The 21,602-nt window shown below is 30.9% G+C and overlaps 4 protein-coding genes across 5 annotated transcripts; all 4 read right to left on the bottom strand.

Annotated features, from left to right (window-relative positions):
- Positions 1-494: 494 nt before the first annotated feature.
- LOC109608941 (holotricin-3-like) lies at positions 495-1,379 on the bottom strand. Its single transcript, XM_020025503.2, has 3 exons — positions 1,341-1,379; positions 912-1,092; positions 495-853 (listed from the first exon to the last, which is right to left on the bottom strand). Exons 1-3 carry the CDS (start codon positions 1,350-1,352, stop codon positions 615-617), a joined length of 432 nt encoding a protein of 143 aa, XP_019881062.2. The 5' UTR covers positions 1,353-1,379; the 3' UTR covers positions 495-614.
- Positions 1,380-2,944: 1,565 nt separating this feature from the next.
- LOC109608939 (uncharacterized) lies at positions 2,945-4,884 on the bottom strand. Its single transcript, XM_020025501.2, has 4 exons — positions 4,853-4,884; positions 4,249-4,732; positions 3,849-3,934; positions 2,945-3,506 (listed from the first exon to the last, which is right to left on the bottom strand). The coding sequence occupies exons 1-4, from the start codon at positions 4,862-4,864 to the stop codon at positions 3,009-3,011; spliced, it is 1,080 nt and encodes a 359-aa protein (XP_019881060.2). The 5' UTR covers positions 4,865-4,884; the 3' UTR covers positions 2,945-3,008.
- Positions 4,885-5,761: 877 nt separating this feature from the next.
- LOC109608914 (uncharacterized) lies at positions 5,762-7,005 on the bottom strand. Of its 2 annotated transcripts, XM_020025473.2 has the most exons (3): positions 6,922-7,005; positions 6,015-6,729; positions 5,762-5,978 (listed from the first exon to the last, which is right to left on the bottom strand). In XM_020025473.2, the coding sequence occupies exons 1-3, from the start codon at positions 6,940-6,942 to the stop codon at positions 5,899-5,901; spliced, it is 816 nt and encodes a 271-aa protein (XP_019881032.2). In that variant the 5' UTR covers positions 6,943-7,005; the 3' UTR covers positions 5,762-5,898. The 2 variants fall into 2 exon arrangements, with proteins under 2 accessions (XP_019881032.2, XP_019881031.2); XM_020025472.2 differs by having other exon boundaries at positions 5,762-6,729.
- Positions 7,006-10,892: 3,887 nt separating this feature from the next.
- LOC109608938 (uncharacterized) lies at positions 10,893-17,316 on the bottom strand. Its single transcript, XM_020025499.2, has 4 exons — positions 17,229-17,316; positions 12,561-12,893; positions 12,018-12,171; positions 10,893-11,560 (listed from the first exon to the last, which is right to left on the bottom strand). Exons 1-4 carry the CDS (start codon positions 17,235-17,237, stop codon positions 11,052-11,054), a joined length of 1,005 nt encoding a protein of 334 aa, XP_019881058.2. The 5' UTR covers positions 17,238-17,316; the 3' UTR covers positions 10,893-11,051.
- Between the last annotated feature and the right edge of the window lie 4,286 nt (positions 17,317-21,602).

The following is a 21,602-nucleotide window of genomic DNA, read 5'->3' as shown; positions in this document are numbered from 1 at the left end:
TTACACGTTAAATACATTATATATATTTAATTAAATTAAGGTTCTCCTTAATTCATGCCAGAACGAGAGTACCACCAGAAACGAAAATACTAAATACCTTCTTTGGCATACGTTAAATCGTTCTGTATACAATAGTTATAACATAAAACTAATGACAATTTTGATTAGTACTGAAATAAGATATTAATTTAATATTCTTTTTCCAGAACGCCCTTGAGTACCAGTATATTGGGACTGGATGGGTCATTCTATTATTTTATCTCTTATCTCTTATTTGTTTTTCTTCACACCAACTATTGATCACAACACTGAAAGTCCGCTCCATCAAAAATGCTTTTTAAATGAGTTATCATATGTTGCTCAAAAGTTAACATAAATGTACAATTGTCCAACTCCATCAGTCGTCATGAAATCGTATCTCATTTTATTGTCCCTTCCACGCTTTTTAGGAAGTAATTATCTAATAATTTTTGCATTTACAGGTTGAAAACTTGTTTTATTGAGTATCTTAATGGATATGAATAAGGCATAATTAAACTTTTTCTAATTTCTAAAAAATTTATTACAAAAAATATATAAACAAGTAACAAATCAATATTGTAGGTGAGTGGCATTTACCACCAACCAGCTCTCCAGCCGCCGTAACCTCCTCCGAAGCCTCCGCCGAAACCGCCGCCGAAACCACCTCCATAACCACCTCCATATCCTCCTCCAACGGCAATTGGAATTCCAACTTTCTTTATAACTGGTACTGGCACTGGTTTGGCTACAACTACCGGGTGAGGTACTGGAACGGGTACTGGAACAGTTTTGGTGATAATTGTGCTACCACCACCCAGACCGCCTCCAAATCCTTGAAAAATGCATTAGTTAACAATGTAGTCGAAAAAGTATTGTGAAAACATCCTTACCACCTCCAAATCCGCCTCCGAATCCACCTCCGAATCCGCCTCCATAACCTCCACCGAATCCGCCTCCGTAACCGCCACCGAATCCACCTCCAAAGCCGCCTCCGTGTCCAATGCCGCGCTTCACGATTACTTTGTTTTCACCGGCAAGAACGGCGGACACACCGAGGATGACCAAAAGGACCTACGACGTAATTAAAATATATCTGGAGTCGTTGGCAAAATTGCTCAATTGCGTTGTTCATAAAACAATGAAATTTGAAATACGAATTAAAAGTTTTGATTTAAGCATTGTAATAGTGTAACTAGAATAATAATAATTATAATAATAGCGGTGGTGAAACCTGCGAGTCTATAGTTTAATATAATTACTAATATTCAAATGAGTTTGACCAGACTACAGTTATATAATAATTATATTGTAAAACTTACTGCAGACTTCATGACGAGAGACTGAATCTGAAGGAGGATGATACTGATTTCACATTTTTTGTGCAGATCAATTTATAGTGAGACTCGATTAGGGAAATTATGCAGAATATTAGAGGGGATTAGGGTGCACCAAATGTCAATGTATATATCTGTGCAATATATTAGCAATTTGGCAAGTTTTATGTAATAGATTTTATATATATTTTTGGTATAAGATCATTTTTTTATTTATTTTATGGTGTTAACATCATAATTTATAAAATTATGTTTATAAAGTTTAATATACCTTAAAATAATTCTATAAGTTCTATATTAATAAATTAAAATATGTTTTGTTAAATATAGGTAATACTAAATATTAACTGATATTTAACATCCCCATTAAAAAATATAGAAACATAATTTGTTTCTTTTTTTTTCAGAGTAACACGACTTCTCCCAGATAATGGCAAATTTGTACTTTTCAATTTAAATTATGTATCCAAATGTCTCAGTTTCAATTAATCATTATCAATTCAATCAATTATGATTGAAGTAATTTTAATCAACATCAATTCCAATATGATTGATTGAATATCTTTTGTGTCTTGTATGTCTCTTTACTACTTCATTTATATCTTAACGAAACATTTTGTCTTATTCATTGCTTTGAGCCTTTAGATTTTCTTAGAAAATAGAATAAATTCTATTTTACATTGCAATTTTCTATTAATAAAATTTGTACATATACTAAAATAGTTGAATCTAAAAATAAAAATGTTGTCGTCACTGATGAAAGTTTAGTCACATATTGCTGCCCATAAATGGGACAATAATATTGGTCTGCAAAATCTGATTTTATGCATAAGTTATCATAAATTAGATATTCCTGAATAGAAATATAATATATAAGACGGTTTTTTTTCGAATTTAAAACATATATTTTATAACTAATACATTATTAGCTACATAAATCTATTATAAAACATTAGAAATTATTAAACAATTTATTTACTAGTTGTTAATTAATATATCACTTTATACTTGTATTACTTTCCATATTTTCTACTGGACAAGCATTGCTTCTGATATATACTGATAAAATCTTTCACCGTGTTCATCTGATATTGCTCCATGATTTGCAGGGAAGAAATATGAGGTATGAGTGTAAAAAATGAATTTTAAGGGACGTATTGTAAAACTTTATACGAAGAAAGAAGTTCTTGAACGATTTACTGGTAGTTTTCATTTTTATTTTATTTTATTGCGACAGGTTTGTTAAATTGGATTTTTTTCTTCATGACGTCAAAATTTTAGGGATTACAGTGACCCTTATCTCAGCGTAAAGACTTGAGTATTTTTCTTGATGAGTTTGTGATCTTGCTCATTGAGATACTAATTTCAATGTCACCCTGTAAAAGAATGATAATTGAAGTGCATTATAATAATTTTCAAAATGTCTGTGGGCTCAAAATGTTCGTAAAGAAACAAGTTATTTTTGAGATAATAATTTTCTTTTATGTGGTAAAAACTGTATGATGCATAACGATTTATCTGCAACTTACGATGCTCTGTGTAACTATTATTAAAACACATTTGTAACGAGTATAATCAACATTTATTAAATATTAAACATACAGGTGCAAAACATGATGTATGAAAATGTAGATGATACAGTTTGGTAAGAGTTTACCACCATCCAGATCTTCTCCAGCCTCCGTAACCACCTCCATATCCGCCACCGTATCCACCCCCGAATCCGCTTCCGAAACCTCCTCGATAACCGCCACCTCCAACAGCTACAGGTACAGCAACAGCTACTTTCTTAATAACTGGAACTGGCACTGGTTTGGCTACGACAACAGGTTGTGGTACTGGCACAGGTACATGTCTCGTTACAGGTACTGGAACTGGTACAGCTACACTGTGGGTGATGATAGTGCTGCCACCTCCAATTCCACCTCCAAGGCCACCTCCGAAACCACCTCCGAAACCACCTCCGAAGCCTCCCCCAATGCCACCACCATATCCTCCTCCGTATCCGCCTCCATATCCGATACCACCACCGTATCCTCCTCCAATTCCGCCTCCGTATCCCCCTCCACTGCCGAGAATATAACCACGTTTCACTCTGGTGGTTGTTTCACCTGCAATGGCAGCTGAGATACCGAGGACCAATAGAAGTACCTAAAATGGAAATTTATTTGTACACATTGATATTCATTGAGTTTAATTATAAAAAAGTGGTACTATATAATTTTTGGAAACACGTAATAAATAATGAACTTACAGTGGATTTCATATTGTTGTGTCAAGAGAAAAGAACACTACTGCTTTGAATTTTTTTCTTGCGTATATATATATATATATATATATATATATATAAGTAAGCCTATTCTGTAATAAAGGTGGAGTCTGTGATAATTTAGTTAAAACTATACCACTTTATGTGGTCCATGTTAATTTGTTGCAAAAGTTTACGGACATCTTTGCGTAACCGTGGCGAAATCCCTTTCAAGATCATATCACGTTCTCTGTGAGTCTTTTTGTGGTTGCAAAAGTGGATGCATTAATCACTGGTGAGGTGTTTTTGGATAAGGAAATCACAGGATTGACTATGACGCAAGTGGATTAGATCGCGATTTTAAATTGATAGTTGATTTGAATTTTTAATTAGTGGGAAATTTTTATTGAAATGGTTCTATAATTAACTTTTTATTATAATTTATTAGTCGTTGGGTTTTAATCCTCTATTATTTCTTCCACCTGATTAAGTTAGATAATTTAAATGTAAATAGTAAACGTCTTTTTTTTGGAAAAAAATCAAATAGGATATTTTAATGGATATATAGAAAAAGACTCTTACTCATGTTTTTAATTGTTTATTCTAAACTATCACTTAAAATTTAATCCCAGTCCCATCCAGAACCGTAACCACCTCCATATCCATAACCGCCTCCGTAACCACCTCCGTAACCTCCTCCGTAACCTCCTCCGTAACCTCCTCCGTAACCACCTCCGTAACCGCCACCGTATCCACCACCGCCGACGTAAACTGGAACAGCTACAGCTTCCTTATGAACAACTGGTACTGGATAAGGTGCTGGAACTGGCACTGGTTGTGCCACTGGAACTGCCACGGGTTTCTCAACTGGTACCGGGACAGGAACAGGGACAGATTGGGTGATGAGAGTACTACTGCTCAAACCACCCCCTAATCCATAACCTCCACCATAGCCCCCGCCGTAACCGCCGCCGTATCCTCCTCCGTAACCGCCACCGTAACCACCACCGTATCCGCCGCCGTATCCTCCATAACTGAAGCTACGTTTCGAAACGTCTTTGGGTTTAACGGCTTTTTTCGTTTGGGTGTCGGCCAAGGATACACCCAGGCAAAGGGCAAGTATTACTACCTGGAAACATATTATTAATTATCAAAACAATTTATTTAATCAATAAGAATGATAATAATATACGACAAAATTAGTAAAAAATTACATAAACCAATAAATATACTATTAATATATACTTACTGTTGTTTTCATCTCGATTGCAAAACAGGATACTGTGTCCTATCTTAGCAGTGTCCTATTTATACCGGTTTCGTAATACCAAAAATTAATTAAAATATTCAAAAGTGGGGGAAGTCCAAATATGTTGAATTTTAATATGTGAGACACTTAATTTATTATGTTGCGGAAAATTTGGGTTTTATATGAAAATATTTTCGATTAACTATTTTTTAGAAAGGTACGCAGTATGTTTAAAAAAATATGTACACTGTGTGTAAAAAATGAAGAAAATAACAATCGTACATAATTATGAAATATTTATTAAATTTGGAAGTGACCTAATTTTATTATTTAAATTATAAATTACTTAATATCATTCACTTTCTCCTGTGAACTAATTTAAAAAGTCTATCGGTAAAATTATGTTTTATAAAATTGCATATTTTGCAATATATAATAGATCTGGTTTTATTTTATAGCATCCATCATTCAAAATTACAGAGTAAGGATTCATTGAGAACTTTTGAAACTTGAAAATAGCATTTTGCAATACGAATTTTATGCGTGTCCTTCGTTGTTTACATTTTTAAATGTGTGTTTATCTCATAAAAATGCAAAATGGATTAGCATATATTTTATTTTTTGTGATGTGATCCTAAAATAAATTATTATATTTCACAGACACAGACCGATTAGCAAAATGTTAAGGCCACACATATTGGAAAATGATTTCAGTCGACGTTTTATATATTGTAGTTGTAAAAGATTTGAGCCAAATTGCACAAATTGCAAACATTTTAATTAATTTGAATTGATAATTTAAAAAAATATATTATAAATACCTCTCAAATTAATATTTTAATTATTAATTCTCAATTAAATATATAAATAAATAAAGTTTTGTAAATTCTTTACAATAAAACGAATAAGTAATATTTTTATATTTAACTTTATTATAAACTTTGACAACAGATGAAACTGGACTAGTTTCAGTGTGGAATAAATGAAATATTTATACAAGATGAAATGAGAAAATAGGTAGATCACAGAATTCTGGCGAATATCGTTTACCACCAGCCATGGCCGCCTCCGTATCCTCCAGAAATTGCTCCTCCCAAAGAAATTCCTGAACCATGTCCGAAACCACCTCCGAATGAGATTCCAGAACCGTGTCCTAAACCACCACCAAGGGAAAGGCCGGATCCGATGCTACCTCCCAAAGATCCGTGTCCAGAGCTGACGAGGACTGGTACTTCCTTTTTGATAACCACAGGGGTTGGGATGTGAACTGGTACTGGTTTGTGAATTGGTACTGGCACTGGTCTGGGCACAGCTACTTTGTATGGAACCGGTACAGGTACTTTGACGGGTACTGGTACGGCGTATGGCACTGGTTTATCGACTGGTACTGCAACTGGCTTCTCAACAGTAACTGGGTAAGGTTTTGGTACATGCACTGGGTATGGACGATCTACTGGCACAGCTACTGGATGTGGCACTGGAACGGGGATTTTTCTTTCGACTGGCACGGGATATGGTTGTGGTACTGGGATGCCAACTCTGTTGGTTACAGTGATGTGGCGAGATACACTGGTTCCCAGATCGATTTCTCCTCCCAATCCTCCACCGAGTCCAACTCCCAATCCTCCTCCTAGACCACCACCCAATCCTCCGCCGAGACCGCCTCCCAATCCTGATCCGAGTCCGTGTCCACCTAATCCAGATCCTAGTGATCCTAGACCAATTCCGTGTCCGAGAGACAGGCCAGAGCTAAGGCCACCATGTCCAAGACCGGCACTCCCAACACCGAAGCCGAGGGACTCGCCATAGACACCACGTTTTGTGGTCTTCTTTTCCCCGGCCAAGGCGGCGGAGATACCTAAAAGTACTAGGAACACCTAAAACATAAATTAATACTAATTATTCAAATAATAATAATAATAAATATCAATTTAATTGACATATTATTCACAAAAGAAGAAAACTGCTGAAACTGAAACTGAATGGTGTATTCCAATTATTGTTACACATGCACGTAATGGTAAGAAACTTCGAGACAATCCAACTATCGAATGGAACGAAGAACTTACGGTGGTCCTCATGATGCACATACGAATTAAACACTCAGTTGGGAACTGATGCCATTTTGCGACAATTCATCCACTTTTATACCCACAACCAAAAGTGTCTTTGAGATTGAAAAGAGGGGCGTTAACGCCATCGAAGCCTTTCTTATTTCTGGGCTACTCCCTAAAGATGTGTTACTTTCAGCAGTTACGCAACTCGTTTTAGTTTGTGTTGTATGCTGTACTGTACATCGGAAAATCAATGGCATTGGTGTGCGTGAGACGGTGATCGTAAGTGGATCAATTCGGTTCTGCGATTTCTGCTAAATTCTCGAAAATCGATTAATTTGCTTAAACTATGATAGTGTTTTTTTGTGAATATTTTTCATTTTTAAATATGTGCATTTTTGTTTAGTGATTTTGTGTTATTATAAACGTTTCATGTCTTGCACAATTACCGTATAATAATCGCAAAAAACACCGTTAGAAATTAATTTAATATTTTTATAAACAAAAATAACAAATTCACCATATTAAATATTATTATAAAATAGGTATTTGTTCAAAGTTTTTGTTGTTTTAGATTAAAGTAAGCAAAAGTATTGACGTGTATTTCAGTTTATATGATAAATAAGTTTTTTTAATGTCAATTTTTACTAAATGGTAAATAGGATAACATTACAACAATTAATGAAAAAAATATTTTATTTCATGTGGTAGTTCAGATTAATTTATCATATATGTTATATTGCACAAAATAAATTTAATAATAACTTGAGGAAATGCGGTCAACAACCGCCAGAATCAAATTGAATCATATGATCACACCTTGAAAGTGTTCCTACAATATAATCATAACTGCTTATTAGAAAATTCATTAAATCATAAATATTTGTCATCATTATTATCCAGTAATTATGGTTAATTTAGTTAATAATTAATCAATAAACACACTGATATGTTCTTCGACACAATAATTTGAAAGTAAATGTTTTAATATAGTTTTTTTAACGTGGCAGATTTTGAACCAGTTTCATTAATTAGCACGAAGAAAATAGAAAACGCGATGACGAAGGCGTCTCTTGCATCACTTTTAAAATCTTGAATATATTATTTAAATTTGGCAATAGAACTTTGGTCTAGATTAATCTTACATTTTTTAATTCAATCTGATATATTAAACGAGACGTATTACCATCAGTTGGTTTATGGTACGCCGCTCAAAATTAAAAATATACATAACATTATTGGTCGTTTAATGTAAATAAACAATTAATTTATTAAACTATTTTATCAATAATAATAATAATAACCAACTACAGCAAAAAATTCTTAATTATAAGTAAACTTGTAAGAGTGCAAGACATTAGAACCATATAAGAGTAAACCGATACTTCCCCTTCCTCATAAACAACTCGTCTACAATTTAAAATAAGCCACAGGGAAGTAAACTTAAAACTGGTTATGTCGCTGTTTAAACTAGGCCAAGTCTAAACCACCAAATAAGAAGTAACTAAATAACTAGTTGTTGCATCTAACATTACTATTTGAAAATGTATCCAACTGTGTATTTTCGTCTATAATTGTAGAATAATTTTTATTCGCACACTTAATGAAATATATTTTATGTAAACTAGGACTTCTCCTATTTTCCGTATTTCACGTACTTAAATCTTTATTAGTTTATTCACGTAAAATATAATAAATGCGAAACTAACTGAATAACCAAGCTTTTAAATAATTAGCCATTTGAATAAAATCATTCTGGCAAATATCCGGTTCTCTTTATTACTATTTTTAATGTTAATTTACACATTTTCTACTAATATTTTACTCTTTTTGTGTAATTCATATGTTTATATAATTTTTATTAATATTTTGATTATTGGTGCATTAATATAATTGTAATAAAAAATTGCTAGATTTCCTCTCTTGAGAATAGCGTACAAATAAAAATAAAATTAATTATACAATTTATCTTTTCAATGCCACTTTAGCATAAAATATCTGCAGTAGAACTGGTTTTAATACATCCGCCGTACTTGTAAGTTACCTTCTCCATTGTTGGCTGGGAATCTCATATATTTTGTACGGTCCAATTCACTTTTAACCTAAATTATGCAGACCGAAATAAAATAAAGGCGAATTCCATAAAGATGAGTTCCTCCAGTCAATGATTCAGTATTAAAAAATACGAATTTCGACTTCGGACAACCTGATTATTACGAATATCTCCGTTTAAAAATAAATGTGAATGTTACTCGTTTGCAATTCATTTGCATTTTAAATTTTCTGCTGTTACAATTTTCTATATTTCTAGATGAGGCATTTGAATTTTGTATTTGATTTGATTAACATTCTTATTTTGAGTGGAAACTTTCCAAATTCAAATCGTTTCAACAATTAATTGATATTAAAAATTTAAATATTAATAATACGCCTATTTTAAAATCAAATTTAGAAGAAATTGGAAAATTGATATTAAGCAAATCCCACATATATTACTTAATATGAACCTTTCCCACATTAATTACATTCTTAAAGGTATAATATCCATTTCGTAAATATTCTTGAGACCATTTCAGTAGTGATAGAAAACAATAGTAATATTGTTTCTGTTCATATTCGACAAATCAGCTAATACGTACTGATTAGTGAACACTTACTTATTGAGTTAACAGGGTCCATTATTTATTTTTATGTGCTTTTATTCATAAGCTTCTCGGATACATATTTACGACATCAGGACAACTATTAGTTAATGAGCTCTAACAGTGGCACAATATTTTTTGTTGTGTTTTCTGAGCTGATCTAACCTGCCAATGTTAACTAATCGACAGTTATAATTCACACGTGCGAATGCACTTTCACAACTCAGCAGTGTTGGCGAATCCGTTTATAAAAGCATTTTAATATTCCCATTTACGATTAAAATAATTGCATGCAAGGAAATCTCGGTCAGTGTCTCGAAAAAATCTTACAAAAATCATTGTTTCGAAATTATTTAACCTTTGCGAATAATAATTTTATGCACTAACAACTGATTTAATTTGTTTCAGACGTACATGATTACTGTTTTAGGTGCACAATTTCATAATGTTGCTAATAATGTAATATATGTATAATTTTTTTGACATTTTGACAATTAAATTCCCGTTAATTAATCAATTGTAAATGTATATTTATACCATAATGTGCAATCTTCTTGATTCATACAAACATGCATCAAAATAGTTTGATAAATCCTAATTTAATTTGTGAATTATGTGTGAATGTTAACAAATATGATTTTTACTGAGAGATGTTCTAATTCAAAGTGCTTTTATAATTTTCAAAATGATCTTTCCAATGTCATCAAATATGTTTTTGAAATCTGGTTTTAAAATTTTTGTATACTGATTATCTATATTTGTGTAGGTCGACGTTTATTGGAATTATTTTCTTAACCTTTACATTTTGTAGATTATAAATTGATGATAATTGTCAATTATATAACAGAGTATATAATAGAAAATTTGGCTGATATATTTAACTGGTGAGAAAATGTGAACGTATTTGTAAATTTATTATATAATAATTTTTCAAGTACCTACTAATACAAGATCAAAAATAGTAGACTAATATTACTTTTAAATAATATAACGATATTATTATACTAGTAGTAAATATTTAAATATTATGTGTGAATTGTGTGTATTCATGATTATGTAAGTGTAATCCTTGCTGCGAATATTCAAATTAACATTAAACAATATGGGTTGCCTACATTTGGACATGATATGTTTTTACTTTTCATACTGACAATTGAAATATGAATATAGCTATATCACATATGTATTTATTTTTTGCATAATTTAAACTTTATATACACAATTAATTTACAGTAAATTACATATTTATGAACTTTTTACAAAATTACTAATAAAAACAACAAGAGTTATAAATAACTATTTTATTTATAAAACAATATTTACATTATTTAAGATTAGAAATTTTATAATGACAGTTTTGAACACAATTTTGCGTTTTCTTTCGAACACTTATTTAAAAATTTTGTTCTTCTAAACTTTCATATTTGCTATATAAATTATTATAAACAATAACTTAACACAATATATTTATAAAAATGGTAACTTAACAACTTTGCCTTGAATTTATTTTTGACCAAAGGCCAGTTGCTGTGAATACAAATCAGGCAACTTTTGTCCAAAGGTAAGAGTCTGACTAGAAACATCCTGCGAGCCCGGCGACGTTATAAACATATAACTGGGTTGCGGAGGTGGAACGGGCTGGGGCAGCGGGGGTTGCTGCACCTGTAACGCCGTGGGGGTGGCAAACGCCATCGTGGCCTTAACTCTCGGCAACCTGGGCAACGGGGATCCGAATCCCACTCTGTTCGGGGGCAGGTACTCGTAACCGTTTGCGTCTTTCGGTGGCGCCGGGTTGAGGTAGTTTATCAGCGGGTCGTTGTAGTCAACCGGTACCGTGACTGGGTCGTAGGCGGGCAGCGGATTGGCGGGCGGTGGTATGGAGCTGGGTACCGCCGCTGGGATTAGGTTGGGGGCCGCTTGGACCGGCGGAAATAGCGGGGACTTGATGCTGGGACGGGGATTCGATCTCATGTTTGAGTATCCGATTGAACCCGATCCCAAGGCATAAGCTCCTGAAATTAAACGAATTAGTAAATGTTCCATATGATTAAAACAGTCCAATGACGAACTCTTTCACATGTATGAATGATGCAATTAAATAAGTATTTAGACAGACCAAGTAAATACATTCTTATCATAATTTAATTAATATATATGTTAATTATCATTAATTATTAAATAAATGAATATAAATAAACAAATTAATTACAAAAGTATCGATTTATTCTGTTATACAATTACAGTATATTAAAGGTCGTGTATTTTAGAAAATATAAAATTATATTTATTGCGTGATCTAAAAGAGCTTTAAAAATATTTATAAAACATTTGTTGATAAAACTGTAGCTACTCATAAATGTTTCCACGTTTTGTACAGGGCAACTTTTATTAATAATATTTATTCGATTAGCCTATTAGCCTAGCCAGTATTAAAAAATAGCAATTAGATTTCAAATAGAATTTTGTTACCATTTCCTAAATCCACAACTCCCAAAGATCCTGAGCCAAGGAAAGTAGCCCCTTGATTTGATGGTACGTTGGAAGCAACTGCGTTTACAGGTACTGCAGGAGGAGGCATTTGAGGAATGATTGCTGTGCCAATGGATGATGGAGGAATGTATTCCTATAGATAACAAATCAAGTCAGTATTTTAACATCGTGTGGAAAGTAAATTATGTTTTTTGTTATTAATATTAATAATCCTAATTTGCCTTTCCCCTGCAAACATTTCGATTGATGCATATTGTTTTACTGCCGCTGTTATGAGTAATTAATTTTGTGTTTAATAAGTGAATCGTATTTATTCACTTTTACCTTTCATTTTCATACATAATGATAGAGCTGCCGACAGTCTTAATTTGGTTCCAATTAAGCTTAATACGCAAATAAAAAAAATCTTTATTACAAAAACTCGTTTATGTAATTAAATTTAAAAGTGAAAGAAATTCATAAATTTGATGAAGTTTAATATAATTCGTTTATTATTAATAAAGAATCATTATTATTAGTCACCTGTGGTTCTTGTACTGGTTTATCGATGGAATTGGACAGTATCTGTGGCACATGGTCGGCTGACGCCGTGACAGCAACGTTCTGTTGTTGATATTGTGGTCGGAATGGAGGCAGATCGACATCCACCTTCACGTTTCCAGTGTCAACGGCCGAAAATGGCAAGTAGTGGTCAACTCCGGAGGTGAACTGCGAAGTTTTCTGCAGCGGTACTCCGATACCTTCGGCGTAACTTCCCACTGGAAATTCCTCGAAGGAGCCGCGTTTTTGTTTCCGACCGGCCGTTTGCTCTGACTTGTGTAGCGATGTTAATAGAGCTAAAGCCATTAAACAAATCTAAAAATAATAAAAACCTTTTTAAAAAATATTCATTATGAAGATACAAAAATGGAATTTTAATTATACGGTAATTTGCAATTATTTTTTTTCAATTAAATGGAAATAATTCCAGGATCAAATTATAAATTAAATAATGGTAATGTTAACTGAAATAACTTATACAAATTACTACGTCAATTAATCCTCATAATCAAATTCGTGTGCTGCTTTCAAATCAAGCTGGTGTTTTGTTTCACATGAAATAATATCATTTCGCAAATTATAAAATTTATGAACAAATAGAGCGGATATTTATTCAAGGTGTTTCACTCAAACATTGGAATTTTATTTTATGTATTTATAATTTATATATTCGAATAATTTGATATCAGTTTTTATTGAATTGCACAATATTTGATATTTTATAAATTTATATCGAACGGTTTCAAAATTCTGTAATTTGTTGGCGATCATTCGTTTACGCATGCCATCTGTTTTAAACAAACTCGATTTTATAAAATTTTGAAGGTTATATAAAGTCATAATTCATCTGTTCATTTATGTGTTACGCATTGACGTTTGGCTTATCGTCATTAGGAAGGGTTTGACCAAATTGGGAAAAACCAGCGGTCAATCTGAATCCACATTGTGTAATCTCTCAAAACTCAATATATAAGTTTTAAATTTACAAAGTTTTGATATATGATCACGTTTGTGGAAAGGGATGTGTATCGACTTTTCTATATAACAAGAAAATGGCAATTATCAGTTAAAATAATCGGGATAACGTAACTAAAAATCTGTAAGTGAAAGGTTTACAATCCCTCAACTGATTTTCTCTATGAATTTTGAGATGAATTATTATTAGATACCACATATTTGGCGTTGTATATTATTAAAAGTCTGAACTAAAATTAGGGTATCCATAAATAGACTTTTTATGTGGCAAATAAAAATATGTATATATATTAAAAACTAGATCGGATAGACGAAATCTAATTTAATGGACTACGTACATTTACCCAAAATCTCAATTATTATTATTTATTATTATTTACAAATTTAACATCTTGTAGGCACGAGGGGAAAGCCTATAAGCGGTAAAAATATGTAACAGACCTTAGGACAAGGTAAAACTGTTAGTCTGTTTTCAGGAAGTAATTGTATATCAAGTAGACCAGTTACATTTTATAAACAATTATGAACAGCGCTGAAACACCTCTGAATTACCAAGATCGAATGGCAACTTGTTTTATTTCATAAGATACTTATTACTTGATTATTGCGGACTGAATATTTGCATTTATTTCCAAATAAAATATTTTAATATCAATTTTTCAATAATAAACAGATATATTTATTATTTTTGTAATTAACAACAAAACAAAGTTAAGTGAAAATTTATAGACAAATTGTCAACCTACAATTACTAATTAGCTCATTCTCTTTGTATCAATGCTAATAGAGAGGCATTCAAGGTTTTCCAGATAACTTTATAATCGTTTTTTTAAAAATATTGTATGCATATATTACTGTGTGCTGATTTTAACACATTTTTAATTTACAATGCCACACTGTGTGTGTGTGTTTGTAAGTTAATTTTCAATAAACCGTAAATAATTGCAAATTGCAGTGTGGTGAATAATTTGTCCTCGTTTTCGATTTTTTTAAACTGTCAAATGTTAATATAATCGTGATTGTATAAAAACGGAAAGTGTGAAAATTGAATTTGTTTGAATGTTTACTGTTATGGTTACAAGTACACTATTTAGAAAATGAGGAAGTTGATCGAACAGTTCACCACGAATGAAATAAGTCGAATAAAAAATAAAGCAATTACATATTGCGTAGTAAATATAAAAGTGGTGAAATAACTAAAATGACGAAACGAGTGAAAATATTTAGATATGAATTATTTTATTTTGCGAATGTCACTTATAAGGGTAACATATTCACTACTCTCTTCGTAATTTTCAAAAGAAACGGCTTTTAGTTTGAAAAACGATCAATGACCTCCACTATTTGGCTACCAAATATATCTGAATGTTTGTTTATTTAACAATATTGTTCGAAGGTGCAACAAAGTTTCAACCTCAATTCATTCCCATAAAAGCATTATGTTGCGCACATGCAATGACACTTTAAGTCCTTTGACTCAATTTTACAAACAATTTATCAGATCACTTTCATTTACGTAACTTCATTATTTTATCAATAACCGAGAATGAAAGTCATATTGCCGCTTTTTGCTCTGTTTTGTCACGGTTGCAGTTGAGTTGCAATAGAGATTCGTGTCGCATAATGGAAAGTACACGAGTGGTTTATTAAACGATACGATTGGAATTAGGATTACAAGTGCAACATCTTGTGACTCAATAATTGATTTTTATAACATATTGTGTAAAGATAAATCGTGAGAAATTCTATTTAAAAAAGGCAAGACGCCTTATAAAAATTATTAATCACATCATAAAATGGGAAAGTTAAAATTAAAAGTTGTTCTTTTTAAACAAATAATAATTGTACTTGCTGCAACATATGCTTGCTGTAGCGATAGGTTTCAGTTTTTTATGTATTCATTTGTATTGCATAAAATAGTTAAACTGATGACATGAAATGTAATCAATTTTAAAAAAAGATATTCAATAAATCTTCCGATTGTGCTGTAATTGATTACGTGTATATTTTTCAGATTATAATAAACAAGTATGGACAACATTGCAGAATCCAAATTACAGTTATATACTTCTTGCAGATGCTTTAATATATTCACAATCAAATAAGTAAATTTCAGTTTATAACTTGCCGATGCTCGACTACAGTTAACCCCAAGGAAATTTTAATAAAAGAGACTTGTCATCATATAATAATGGTTAATATTAGAAATTAATTAATTTATGCATCTGGTTATTAATTAAAACACTAACTGCATCTATGTCAAGGAACGTAATAAATACATATTTATTTAAACATAAAAAAATTGAACTTACAAATTTACATAGTTAAATTCTAATTAATATTGCACTTGAACCAAATTATAAAATCTAGTGCAACCTAAACATAATTTGCGTAAGTCAATTTTGCCATAATACCTATAAAGAAACTTACATTTGACTGTAATACTCATATCGTAATAAAAACTGCAGTATGCTTATTGTTAGTAGAAAACAGCTTCCGTTACACGGTAATACGGTAACAAGGTAATTACTGCATTGACTAATCTTTGACACAACTTATTTTGTTAAATTTAATTATTATTTCTAATTTGATTAGTTTGAAAGTGCGATTAGTGTTTTAGAATTATTTACAGAAAGTTTAGTACTAATTTTCAATAATTTTCGAGCTATAATGTGTACCGCACTTACTCCAATTACAGGCCGTTAATTAATACAAAAAATCAATACGAAAGTGGCGTTTCCCTTTTACTTGCAATTATAATTACTTAGTAATTTAATTTATAACTATCACTGCACTGGATTCATTAAACTGATTTGACTTCACATAAAAAAGTTCCAACAAATAATTATATGCTTGTATTCGTATTCTCATCATTTGATCCTTAAATAAGTTTTAAAAGTTCTCTTATTCTGTTGTGTGCGGTAAATACAACTAAAATTACTAACGTAAAGATTTTAAAAAAGTAGCCTTGAGATAGTTTTTGTTAATGTGGATATTTGTTATTTACAGAAAATACCCAAACCACAAGGATTTTCCGTTCAGGGCTGATCATAATATTCTTTTCATAAAACACACAATTAAATTTCTACGGATCATATTAATTCAGTTTAATTGAATGATTGATTAATTCCCTCAATTTCCGTTATTTACCACATTATCTTGTTTAGCGATTATAGATTCGGAAGCAAGCAGCAATTATGGATAATTTCCTGGTTGTATTTAAAATTTAAGAGAAACCTACCATTTTGCGTGATTAAATCATTCAGATATTATATAAGTAAGTTCTTTACAAAAAAATATTAAAATTATAATATAATAAATTATTATCTACATTCATTGTAAAATAAATTAATTAATCAAAATATAAGAATGGAATTAATTTTGTTATCTTTTATTTTATTGAAAATTTCGTAATTTGACACTGAATATAATTATATTTATGAAATATTTTACTATATTTATGGTAATAGGAATATTTGTGTTTGAAATATAAAAATAACTAGTTTCTGACAGGTAAAATTTTTTAATCAAATTAGTTACTTAAATGAAATCACTTTTCACTCTTCACCATAAAATCCATAATTCACATTGACCACTTTTGACGAAAGCCCCAAAATCCAAACGCACATATCATATCACAGTTTAAATAAAAAGAAAATCTAATAAAAAAATTACCGTTTTCATCGTAATTAAACTACATGCACTTGTTTTATAGTAGATGCAAACACACTTGGACTAATCGCTAGTAAAACGTATATTTACTTATATACCCCCCATTCACTATTCGCCCGTTGCTCGAATCGTTCGCCAAGACTTACTCTTACAGCCTTACAATTAGCAGGAGTCAATGGGAGACGGTAGGAAACACCGAATTTGCGGTTTCGCATCATGAACCTCGATAACTTCCTCGAACGCTACTCGATCCTGCTTTTAACGAATAATCAATAGTCAATTAATATTCTCATAATTACAATTCATTTTATTTGTAAAATGAGTGAATTGATGAGACCTTTAATATAATAGTATTGTTGCCAATTGCAAATCTCTATAATTGTATTAAATTAAGTAATCTTTCTTTGTTTGATTTCGTTAACACAGCAACTCCACTTGAATGTGTCCAACTATTATTTTAATCCATTTTATGTAAAATCGAATCGCTTTATGGTGTTTCCGTGCCAATAATTTTTATAGTGTTTCAATTAAAAAATCCAATGTCCGTTACCAATGTTAAGCAACAAGTAATCTTTTGAAACATAGGAAAATTATGTTTAGAAATTATCCATACCCGACTAGTTACAAAAGTTGTGTGTGGATTCTTTTAATTTTTCCTGATATAAATATTAATAATTATTATAAAAGTATGTAAGTTATATAATACAATTAATGAAGTACGTGAAATAGTAACTAAACACGTTAGATGGTATAGCGGGAATGGTTTATTAAGCGTGTTTAAATATTTTATTAAATACATTATAAAACGACTCAAAATGAAACGAAAATTAGGTTTGGGTACTATTAAACAGTAACACCAACATTATCCAAAAGTAAAAGTTGTGGCTTACTTAAAAGACTGTGTAAAAGACGGTGGGTTGTAAAAAATGAGCCATTCACCATAATTTCATAATAGTAATCTGACACCCTTAGTTTGTGTGTACCAAATTCAGAGTTAACAATCGATTTTACGTAATATATCTAAAGATAAATTAATCAATTCCTTCCTTCCTTCCTTCCTTCCTTCGTAAGCAGGTAGTTGGCAAAACGTGTGGCTAATTTTTATACTGTAATTAAATCTGCAGTGAGAATTAATTTTCATGCTCCAAGAGGTAGGTATTAATCTTGCCGTTAATAAAAAGCGGCATCTTTTGTACCTTGTTCCTGATTATCTATAGTCGAAACTTATCATGTATTCAATTAAAAAGTTATAAATCTGACAACAATATAATTTTGTAAGTTTAATTAACCCGTTGTGCTCAATTATCAAAGTCTTGTTAAACTAACTATTAAGTAACTAACTTTTGATTCATAAATTTATTAGTTTTATTTAAAGTTTTATAACGGTATTAGGGCTGACTTAGTGTACTTAACACCTGTAAACGAAATAAAAAGTGATTAATGTGCTCGGAGCAATAAGATAAAACAATTATTATAGTCCATGAAAGTTATCGAGACATTGAACCTAAGATAAAAACCAGAACTGGTTTTTTCAGCACAGGAAATGCGAATGTGAATCTGGAGCACCTAACACATACAATTGGTACGGGCGTAGCCTTTGAACGCATCAAGAGCGAAAGTCTCTCTTTTAATTCGTTTATTTTCTTCATTGCCTTCGGACATACATAACATCATGCTAGATTAATTTTCCTTAATGTCGGGGAATACCTTTATGGTCTGATACTTTATTTTATGGACAGACTAGACTGTTTTTTGCGTTATGAGATGTAAGTACAGTCCCAGGAATAATATCACGATTGACTCCGGAATATTCCAGTATTTAAATCCTGATAATAAAGTAATAAACAATTCACTAAATCTGACACAGATTTCCATGTACAGATTGTCTGTCTGGGAGAAGGTTATTAGCTTACGGAACAACTCCAGATGGTTGTGCAATCGGTTTTGTCTGTTCCTACTCTGCGATATTTATGTATTTATGTTGACAACGCTTTTTAGGAAACAGGCAGTAAATGCGACAAATAAAATATGTATCAAAAGAAAACACATGGTAGACGACGATGTGTTTATAAATGAGCGTCATGCAATTCTAATGGTTAATTTATGATGCATTTTCTAAAGTTTGTTTAACTGCAAGTGTTTATGTCAGTAGTTAAACTTAAGAATGAGTAGTTTCATTTTCCAATCACTTTTCCTTATCTTTTTTCCTAAAACTTGTGTTAGATTTTAAATGCTTGTAAATAAGGGTTAGTTGTAAATTTATTAATGAAATTATATATCTTTCAATCTGTTTTCATTATACAAATAATTTTACAATAATAAAAAGTATATAAGACTCATGAGTATTATCAATATTCAATCGTACATACATTATTTACAATAATAACAATGGTTGTTATGACCTTACATTCTGAATATATATTGTTTATTTATAACCGATATAATGTTCAATAGTGTTGTTTAATTAAGTTTTTTTTTAAGTTTAAACGAATCTTTTATATTTGAAGGTCATGAACAGGAAATTAAATTACTCCCTTGAATATATTTAATTTCAAATTCAAAGTCTGACTTTACCTGTACTCACACAATTCATTTCTTTCAAAATTTGAAAACGTAATTAGCAAATTGCCATTTTGTTCCAACGTGTTTCTAAATAGAGAAGGTTGTTCAATTACATTAAACACAATCGCATGAATCTGCTTTGTTGTTAGTTGCACCAAATGTGTAGTTAGAGTTTCACAGAGATAAAATATTATGCTTAAAAACTATAATTCTAGTCATTATCTAAGGGAAATAATTGAAATCGTGCTGAAGGCACAAATAAAACATTTTCAGAAAATGTTCACTCCAGTTATTCAGTGTTTGCGATTGGGTGATTATTTGTCCCGTTTAAAATGCATTTATGTAGCCGACTTCACGGTCAATGGGAATACGTTAGAAGCAGAATTAGAAAGAGAAACGCGCATAGGATTGCAGAAAATGAACGGGATGTATGTAGGCAAGTACTTACATATGTCACCAGGCGAATGTGATAGGACAACTTAGTATTATCACGTATCACGTATCACGTTAGGTTACGAGGGAGCGAGGAGGAGTGAACGTTCACTTGGACTTTAGTGAAGAAGGACGAATGAGTTTTCTTGTGCAACGTTTTATTATAATAAATTTATGGAATACTGTTATTATTGGCCTAACATTAACCTACTTATTAATTGCAATTGCAAATTATAATCTGTCTACCTGAGTAAGCGACACGCAAGGTGTTAGTTAAATTAATTAAGAAAATTTATTTAATTTTTGACTTCCCATTCTGCTACTATTTTCGTAATTCTATAATTAAAAATATAATTATATCCAACTGTTCTTATTAAATTAATTTATATTTTACAAAGTGAGTTACAATAAATATTAGGATTAAGAAATAATGTTCATTATAAAAATATATATTTTAATTATTACAAATTAATAAATTATAAGTATTGTATTTACCATTAGATTAAAGGTTACTAGTGTTACTCTACTACTATAATTAACATTTTATTTATATAAAGTTGTTTCATTATCTACTTAAACACTTAAAAAATATTGATTATGGATGAATGAACGAAATAACTATGAGTTTGATTATCAAATGATTACATTATCTAAAACAATTGAAAATAAATGTTTCTTCATAATAAGACCAATTAATTAATAAAAAAATTAATTTTTGGATGATTTTATCAAATTATTTAGAAAAAGCAACTTATTTTTATAGCCGTAAAAACCAACAAAAAATTGAATAATAATGGAAATAATATTAATAAATTTGGACAAATTTCCACATGTTGAATTAAAAGAACGGTATTATTTATGAGAATTTTATTTATTCTTATTTAATCATAGAGGTAAAGTAGTGAGCAGTTGCTATCATACGGACGTTAAAAATCTGAGAAAACGAACAAAAATTGTTTCATAATTATAGAAAGTTTACTACATATCGATAAATCCGAATTACATTCTACGACGAGATGGTACTACAGAGAAATCTGGAGTCGCTTCCTCGGCAAATCAAAGTTTGTAAATTAACATTTTTTAATTCCAATATCGTTTCTGCGGCTTCTTGTATACTGAAATTTTAAAAAACTTTAGTATGCAACAAGCCGCAGAAATGATATTTTAATTTAAGTTGCATTCATTTAATCGGAAAATAAAATGGAGATACTGCTTTAAGTAGACTTTGTGTCGTATAGGAATTATGTTTATTATGAGAAAAATATGTTGACGTATTATTTCTGGAACAACTCTAACCCGGTATTTCCTTATTCCAAGACCTCAAATGGTGCCCTACTTATCTAGTGATAAAATATTTATCTTATTTATTATTTATAATTCGTA

Source organism: Aethina tumida, chromosome 7 (assembly GCF_024364675.1).
Source record: "Aethina tumida isolate Nest 87 chromosome 7, icAetTumi1.1, whole genome shotgun sequence".
In the NCBI taxonomy this organism is placed as follows: domain Eukaryota; kingdom Metazoa; phylum Arthropoda; class Insecta; order Coleoptera; family Nitidulidae; genus Aethina; species Aethina tumida.
The sequence above is the reverse complement of the archived record's forward strand: the minus strand, read 5'-3'. Positions and strand labels throughout refer to the sequence as shown.